The sequence below is a fragment of the Chanos chanos genome, chromosome 9 (genome assembly GCF_902362185.1).
Source record: "Chanos chanos chromosome 9, fChaCha1.1, whole genome shotgun sequence".
In the NCBI taxonomy this organism is placed as follows: Eukaryota; Metazoa; Chordata; class Actinopteri; order Gonorynchiformes; family Chanidae; genus Chanos; species Chanos chanos.
The window spans coordinates 29,902,280-29,911,356 of NC_044503.1; the positions used below are offsets into that span (position 1 = coordinate 29,902,280).

Below are 9,077 nucleotides of genomic sequence, written 5' to 3' on the forward strand. Positions count from 1 at the left end.
GGTCCTTCAGTGCATTTGATCTGGTTTTCAAGGCTCTGGGATATTGCAGACACACAGTCACAGATTTTGGTTTCAGGAGAACCAATGTTTGCCTATGAAGTATTATGAAATATCAAGAACCAAGTCAAGGCTGAACTGGGAACCACTGGTTTACCAGGCCAGTGCTCTAATCTGATCAATATTCCTCCCCCCAAATAAACTAAAGAACAAAACAAACTCTTTCTTGTAGCTCTCCACGTGCATTGTATATGAGTCAAATTAAACCCTTGATCTGTGACTCACCACCTTCAGTTACAGCACTGACTCATTCTTTGACATCTCACACATCCACACACTATCTTTAATTATCAAGACATAATTCAGTTCATATTTTAGTCTACTGTATGAAAATTCCAACTGAATTACAATCTGATTCCTCAACACTGACACAGATCAGTTATACCTTTTCCATATTTTTGTTTGTTTGTTTGTTTTGGAAAGAGCGATGGACACTATAGTCTGCCAAAAAACAAACAAACAAAGAAAGCAAAGCAAAGCAGACAACAAAAAGCAATAGTATCACAACACATACCTCCTTTGCTGCTATATACATTGGTCTAAAAATAAACATTTCAAGAGAAAATATCTCCCTAACATCATTCTTTTACAGCATGGAAAAGGTTTGTAAGCTGCTACACTCATCCTCATCATATGAGACTGTTTCAGATTGAGAGGAGAATAGAAGAGAAGAGAACAGAACTGAACTATAGAACAAATTACACGAGCAGAACAGAGAACAGAACAGAACACAACAAATGGTTCTGTACTGTACAAAGGTACTGTAAAAATCTCATCTCCTCTCCTCTCTGGTTCTGCCATTCTGATCACCTCAATAATTTAATCATTAATAGTTTTCACCTGCTTTCTGTTAATCAAGTCTGGTTTTCTGTGTATATAAATACCCCTGTGTTTTCAGTGTCTTTTTGTGAAGTCCTAGGTTAAGTTGAGACTGAGCTCTGTTCCTCTGAAACATTGAGTCTGAAAATAACCTGTCTGTCTCTCTCTGTTTCAGAGCCTTGATCCCCGATCCTTGTGTTTATCTGTAAACCTGTCTGTCAGTCCTGTCTGGTGTATTCCTGTCTGTCCCTCTGTCTCAGAGCCTTGATCCCTGGTCCTTGTGTTTACTTGCGAACCTGTCTTTCAGTCCTGTCTGGTGTATTCCTGTCTGTCAGTGTTTCCTGGGCCCTGACTGGGTTCCTGATATGATATGACTGCTCTCAATAAAAGATCCTGGTTTTGTACGTCCAACTAGACTCTCACATTTTCTCTGACAAGGGACATTTTTTTTAAAAAATTCACAAACAAATCCCTCCAAAACAATACTGAAAATAGATCCAAAATGTAAGACTCCTGTACTATCAGCTGCGTTAAACCTCCATAATATACTCCATATAACGTGTTCAAATTTATTCAACTTTATTAAACTTATCCTCAACTGACACTGTCTTCTAATGTTATAGGAGATATGTGCTGTTGAAATATCCTTGAGGCAAACAAGCTAATGAGCTTTAGTTCAGATTTTAGAAAATGTCCGATTGATGTACTTTCGGAAATAACATGAAGGAGTGAGACTGGAACTGTCGAAACTAAAGCCCGACCGGCACAGGATTTTTACGACCGATAGTGATTTCAATATTTCAGTATCTAAAAATCTGACAACGATATACCAACAAATATTCTTTTTCTTTTTTTTTTTTTTTCTTTTTTTGCAAACACATAACATAAACAAAAATTTTCCCAAACATGTGTTATGTGTAGTTATTTAAGAGTCCTCACCAAGATAACATGACATAATGCGGTTTAAAAATAAACTTGTTTTTATTGTCATTAATAGCACTTTGAATAAAAATACAACAAAATATATTAAAGTTTTGATAAATAATGCAGTGAACTGATACGATGACCTAGAGTAAATGCTGCTCCTGAATGCATCTAATACTACATGACTGTCTGTAATGAGGACTTGCGATGGATGATGTGCTGGTGTGGGGTTGGGTTAGGGTTAGGGTTAGGGTTAGCAGGAGGAGCATGACACCTGACTGCACGCTGTGCTGGAGAGGATCCAGAAGGCAGGCATCGCGCTAAATGTCTACAAGACAGAGGCTATAATGAAGATGGGTGAGCCAACCAATGTGGGTGGGCCGAGAAGCTTTGTCAACCAGCTGGATACGTTCATCCCGCAGTTAGCTGAGAAAGACAAACCTCGGCGAGACCTCCTCTCAAAGAAGAGCTGTTGGGTGTGAGGCATCGAGCACGCCAGAGATTTCCAGAGTCCAAAGGACACGCTGACAAGCCCATCTGTGTTAGCTACGCGTGACCCAAACAGAGAGGTCAAAGTCTCAGCGGATGCCTCTTCCTATAGCCTGGGAGGGGTTCTTCTCCAGAAGTGGGAGGATCAGCAGAGACCAGCAGCCTACGTGTCACAGTCTCTCTCACAGACAGAGCAGAGATACATGCAGGTGGAAAAGAAAGACATTGGGACTGACCTGGGCCTGTGAGAGGTTTCTGCAACTTCTTCACTGGTAAGCACAAGCTGCTGCTGAGTCTCTTGGGGTATCAAGCATTGGATCCCCCCCCCCACGGATTCGGCAGTTCCACGCGTGGCTGATGTGCTACTCCTACTTTATCACTCGTGTCCCAGGGAAGTGTCTGTGGACAGCTTGACACACTGTCACGGGCTCTTATAAAGAGCAGCGCAGCACCAGAGGAAAACGATTTCCTGGATGAGCTGAGAGAGTAGCTGAAGAGGGACAGTGTGTGCGCCCACGCCTGATGCAGCTGTGTAAGGAAGGGTGGCCGGCGCCCGGCGTTAAGAATTGAAAATGGTAGAACGTGTTAACAGCAGAGTTTACATATGGTAAGAGTTACGTGTTATGTTTACACTGTGAAAAGTTTGGTTTAAAATAAGTGCTTGTTGGTGTTTAGACAGGGACAGACCTTCTAGCAAAAGTGGCGGAATAATCCTCCAAGGTCTGACGAATCAACGGCAGTCTGCCCATTGATTCTAGAAAGGGGAGATGTCATGTAATGATATGTTACAGTATGTGTTAAAAGTGACATGACGCCATTGGAGGCGGAGTCAGGGGGCGAGGCGAGAGGTAGTTTTTGGTGGATACACTCAGAATAAACTCTGTGTTAAAGACCCAGTTGAACTCACTGGTATTATATAACACAGCATAACATGGGTGAAGGATCAACCAAGGAAGTTCAGGGAATTTGCTGAAGGATTCATCATATTATAACATGCTTGAAGGATCCATCCATAATATTTGCATAGAATATATCAGCAAGACTTGTTCAACAGCAAAATTATAAATATGAGACGGTAACAAATATCCCTATTGGATACTGAAGTATGCTTGATTGTCACTGGTCCATAACACATGCAGACTGAGTTTGTCAGTGCAGTCTCAGAGTGTGTGAAGTATGCCTTCCTGCAAGACAGTCAACATATTTGCCTCCAGAACACCAAATAACACCAACTTTGAGTTGTAGCACGTCATTAATCTAGGTACATATTGTACAAAAGAAGATACTATCTTCAATCTCTTTAACTGTCATTTGTCGGCTGTTATAAATGCCGATACCGATTTTCCTGCAATTAGCTCACATCTGCCGATAATATCTGCACGGTGATTTATCGGTCGGGCTCTAGTGGAAACATTTCACTTTAAACAGAGACAGCATCAGATCTACGTGTCCTGCTTCTCTGTCAAACAACACTTCACTGGTAGGATCATCAGAGGAGACAGTTTACAGTGATTATAGAGGAATGGAAACATTCTCTCAGTAAAAGTGTGTGTGAAGGTGTGAAGGTTTGTGTTATTTAGAGGATCAGAGAATGAGAGTTTTCCTCTGTCCCAGTCCAGTTCCACTCTGATCCTCTGGAGTTTATTATTCACTGTCAGTGGAGTAGATGACTCTCCTGGGGCCCATGACCTGTAATTACCATCACGTAACTGAACACACCAGACACCAGTGTTAAAGAATGTGTATCCCTTCCTCCGGTTTGACTCTGTGGTCACACCCAATTCCCAGTTTGTGCTGTCCCCAACATCAACATCCCAGCAGTGTGTCCCTGAGTTAATGCCCTCAGAGCCCAGCACACATGCATATTCATCAAATCTCTGTGGATTACAAGGAATCTGCTGTTTCTCATCACTGTCTGTCACACTGGTCAGATCCTCAGACAGGATGAGCCATGGTGCTGCAGTGTTGGGGTCCAGAATCACAGGAGCTGAAGAGAAAGAACAGAGACAGAGGGAGAGATTGAATATACAGTATATTTACATGTTTATATTGGTATCAATTTATCCTCACTGATTGCTGAATCTCACAGTATTCAGAAAATCTGTTAAAGAGTACTACACTCAGATAAGTTGTGTGTGTGTGTGTTTTATTAGTTATGTGTGTTGTATTATTCCTCTTATTATTATAAGAGAACTGTTACTATTTCTGTATTAGTCATTTGAGTGTCTTTGTGTGTGTGTGCTGTATTGGTTCCGTGTGCTGTATTACTACTGTGTGTTGTTTTAGTTGTGCTAGTGTGTTGTTTTTGGTGTGTGGGTTGTATTAGTGGTGTGGGTGTATTGTATTAGTTGTGTGTGTTGTCTTAGTTGTGTATTGAGAGTTGGTTTAATCTGGTCTAACACTATGAGATTCTCCTCTTAATCCACCATGTTACACTCTGGGTTTAAATCCACCCTGTTCAGTCATATATCAGATTTGTGTCTATATTGATATGTATTGCACATACTGTATATGATTGTATTTTAAAAATTAGCTCTGTGGTGTTTGGGTTTTAAACACTTGCAGTAATTTCTGGTGTCTTTATATTTGTCCTGTGTTTTGATCTGTGTGTTGTGATTCACACTGCCACATAAATTCCTGTGTTTTATTCACTAGAACCCAGAATCTCAAAAACATTTTACAGTACATAAGGAAAAGCAGAACAAATGTGACAGGGAGAAATCACTGTCACATTGCAGTCTCTCTCTCTCTCTCTCTCTCTCTCTCTCTTCCTCTCTAATATTTCACCGTTTTATCTGCCTCATATTAACTGTAGTCTTTCTTAAGAGTTTTTTTTTTCTTTTAAATATTACACTCAGACCAGTACCTGATGAAAACTGTAAGAAAGTGATCATAAATACATGTGCAAAATGCATCACTGAATGGCTCACCAAATCTTTGGATTTTTTGTGTGTAATTAATTATTTTTTACATAAACTCACTGTATTGAACAATGTCCTGCATCCTCTCCCACACTCTGAACTTTAGGTTGCCCAGGTGCTTTGCCACATTAATCAGTGCTCCTGAAAGCATCTCTGGATCCTGCAGTGTGCACTGGGCTCTGCAATAACATTCAGGAGTCAGTACTGCTGTGGGTTGTGTATCACAGAAAAAGAAGAGAGTTAAGAGACAGGTTACTTACCTTTTCTTTGTGGCCTCAAAGCTCTGTGAGGGGAGATCAAACATGTTAATCATCAATTATTTACTAATAGTGTGCAATTTATTGGAGGGGGAGTTATGGGGAGAGAGAGAGAGAGAGAGAGAGAGAGAGAGAGATGCTCTTACTTTCAGAAATGTGATGTCTTTAGCTTTGATCTTCTCTTCTATGACTCTGATTGTGTCTGAGAGAGAGGAAATCCCTCTACTCGTCTCCTCAATCTTCTCCTTCATCATTCGGCTCTTCTGCTCCTCTTCCTCTCTCAGTGCAATTATCCTGACTATCTCTTCATCTCTCAGAAACTGATGAAGTTTCTCAAACTCCTCCTTGATCTGCCTCTCAGTGTTTTTGGTCTGAGTCTGAAATGAGAAATGTAAAAATATTTAATGATCACTGTGCTCTGTACTAATGATCCTGAAAACATTTCAAAATCATTGTTTTTTTTTTGGTGTCTGGGCTTTGGAATTGATCACTATTGTCCCTGTGGTGTTTTCTGTTGTTTCATTTCAGGTTAGCTTGATTTTGTAAAAAGTTATAATTATTCTGCATCATATAGAATATGAAATATAACATTACATAATTTTACAGTATATAGTTTCACATACAGTTAATGTAGCTTTTTCTCACCTTTATGTGTTCTGCTGTTTTGTCACAGGTCAGTTTGGCCTTTTTAAAAATCTTCAGTTTCTCCTGTAAGGGCTTCAGTGCAGTCTTCAGTTCCTCCTGAAATAAATAAGTAGCTTTTTAGACAGAGTCTCTGGTCTCCAGTTGGATTCTGTAGCGTGGGAATGTGTGATGTGTGTAATGACCCCTGTAGTTTACCTAGTCACCTGACACAGAGTTCACGCTAGACGTTTTTTTGAACGGCCAATATGTCCGTTAATATTCCAGGATTCCGGCCACATAGAATAACTACCGGACATATGTTTTAAATACCCATATAACAGCCTACATTTAAACAGCAATAAAACACAAAACACAAACGCTTCGATCCAACAGATGTAGGCTATTTTACGAAAAGTAGTCAGCACGAATGAACTCTTTGCAACTCTTCGCAACCTTTGTAAACTGAACATAAAGACTACAACGATAAAAATTAAACAAATAACCTTGCTATTGTTCATTAGATAAAGGTATTAGCCTACATGAAATTTATGTCCCTTTGCATTCCAAGACCGTCAAATTAAATAATTTGAAAATAGGCTAAATGAAGCAATTCAGTCTAAAATAAAATACAATTAAAATAATATACTTGCACCATCACTTGATTTTTTAAAAAACTGGCCGAGGGCTGTCTGCTTTGACATTTCGTAGTCCTATTTAATACGCGGAGTCGAGTGAGCCGAAGCACAGAGTTGATGCTATGGAGTGCGCACTGCGCACTATAAGCGTTTGATCTTGCAGAACTCGCATGACCATACACACGGTGAATCTCTCGTTGTCGTAACAGCGGAGGGAAAACCAAATTTTTGCATAATATAAGTTTATATTTAAGTTGTTTAAGTTGTATTGGAAACATATTTTATGGGTCACACAATATTAGGCTATTTAATATGCTATTAATGAGTTTATTTGTTTATTCATCATGTTTCCCACCGGACATTTTGGCCGTGATATTTTCATCTGCCGGGGAACTACACACATGCCGGCTAACGTAAACCCTGATCTGACATGATAAATGACCTGTTCTACACAGATCAGAGATCCAGAGCCACACACACACACACACACACACACTGTATCTTATCTCTGTATCTTATCACACTGTATCTCGGTCCTGTGTAATGTCAAAAAAGAATTGACCCGATTTTACTGATATTGTTACAATTAATTGCTATAATTCATATACAGTGTATTAAGTCACAGCTGAGCCCAACCCAAATACAAAGTTTTAAACACAGACACAGCATAGTAACCTGACTGCGTTCATTTCATTTTCACTTCATTTCATTTCATTCATTCCAAAGCTACACAGCATGAGGTCAAGTCACTACATGTGGAGATGTTGTTTTCCCACTTTTAGAATCACTGAAATTTAACAATATTTCAGAGAACAATTCTCTGCGCTTTTAAAACTAAAATATTATTGCAGTGTTTAATAACCACAATCCTTATCTTACCCTGCTATCATGAGCAGCTTCGTCTACCGGACGAAATTTGTGGTTTGTGTGTTTTTCTGAATCCCGACACACCAAACACACAGGCTGTTTATCATCCAGACAGAAGTGTTTGAGTTTCTCACTGTGCAGACTGCAGAACTCCTCAGACCCTGACGAAGTTCCCTGTATTTTTCCTTGTAAAAAAGCCTCACACAGGTTCTTTAACACTAGGTTACGAGGAGGCTCGGATGTGGGGGACTGTGTCCGACAGATTGGACATTCTTTCAAACGCCTGGCTGCCCAGAACTTCTGCAGACAGACTTTACACACACTGTGACTACACGACAGGACAACAGGATCCTTGAAGACGTCATAACACACAGGACAGGAGAAATCCTCTTCTGATGACTGAGAAGCCATGTTGTAACGGGTCCACTCCTGCTGTGATTCCTTGTGTTTCAGCTTTACTTTCACTTTCTGATTTATGGTTATAAAACAGACTATAAACTCACATGAACCTGTCCTCTAATCATAGTCCACTATGACCTGCAGACTCTATAAATCCTTTAATCAGTGTTTTCTCAACAATAATGTGACTTTAAAATAAGTTTGGTTTAATTTGTCAGGTAGAACTATTCTGCCACTCCAAACGAACAAACGCTTCCTGACTTAACTGTTTCTGCTAAAGTGTGTCAGAGGGCAGGCTTTCACATAGAGGATTCTGATTGGTTTACAGTTTCATGTGTCTTTAAAAAATGTCAGATTCGCCCCCTAGAGGACCAACAGTTAAAGGCTCTTCTACAACTGGTAACAGAGTCATATCAAGGACTTTGATAAATTTTCAGTTCAATTTACAGTACAGACATAGTCACAACAATGACACTGTTTATGAAATAAATCAGCCAGGACAGAAACAGAGATAATACATATGAAAAGAACATATTCAGTGACTAGGCTACAGTCTATGATGTATGTAACTAAACAGTACTAGTCACAAATCTCTTCTGAGTAATTAGTGAGTGATTTTACTAAACAAATATTGTCTACGGAAATAGTACAGACAATAAATACATAAAAAAATTTCCAGCCTACAGCCTAAAACTGTTCACAATATTTGAAAGTCTTTAGTAAAATGTATCCATTTTCTCCATAAAGTTTCATTCAAGGTCTTTTGCTACGTTGCGTTACCCTCTGCAGTTTGAATGAAATCTCACAGTTTTATTCATTTCACCTAATGCATTGTTTTTCATGCAGTATTTCTGTGTGACAGTCAAGAAAAGCTACTCTGTCATATTGTTATATTCTGTTGACTACAAATCTGTGGTTTAGCCTGCTCTATTGAATAAATTAGTATTGGAGAAATTTGCAGGCAAGTTTTTCTTAAAAAAAAAATAATAATGATTAAATAAATAAATAAATAAATCAACCTTGAGGTTTTATTTATTCCATAGCAGCGATTCCAAAAATACTGAGCCACCATTAGCAACAGGCGT

At 39.3% G+C, this 9,077-nt stretch overlaps 1 protein-coding gene across 1 annotated transcript; it reads right to left on the reverse strand.

Annotated features, from left to right (window-relative positions):
• Positions 1–432: 432 nt before the first annotated feature.
• On the reverse strand, positions 433–8,004 carry LOC115820225 (tripartite motif-containing protein 35-like). Its single transcript, XM_030783710.1, has 7 exons — positions 7,606–8,004; positions 6,113–6,208; positions 5,614–5,844; positions 5,471–5,493; positions 5,271–5,389; positions 3,763–4,276; positions 433–442 (listed from the first exon to the last, which is right to left on the reverse strand). The coding sequence occupies exons 1-7, from the start codon at positions 8,002–8,004 to the stop codon at positions 433–435; spliced, it is 1,392 nt and encodes a 463-aa protein (XP_030639570.1).
• Between the last annotated feature and the right edge of the window lie 1,073 nt (positions 8,005–9,077).

What these genes read in the sequence shown, in the direction of transcription:
- LOC115820225 (XM_030783710.1), bottom strand. Translation starts at nt 8,004, where the DNA reads ATGGCTTCTCAGTCATCAGAAGAGGATTTCTCCTGTCCTGTGTGTTAT. An exon ending in AAGACATCACATTTCTGAAA is followed by an intron (nt 5,494 to 5,613) that starts GTAAGAGCATCT and finishes CTCCCCTCACAG; the next exon opens with AGCTTTGAGGCCACAAAGAA. An exon ending in TTTGAGGCCACAAAGAAAAG is followed by an intron (nt 5,390 to 5,470) that starts GTAAGTAACCTG and finishes ATGTTATTGCAG; the next exon opens with AGCCCAGTGCACACTGCAGG.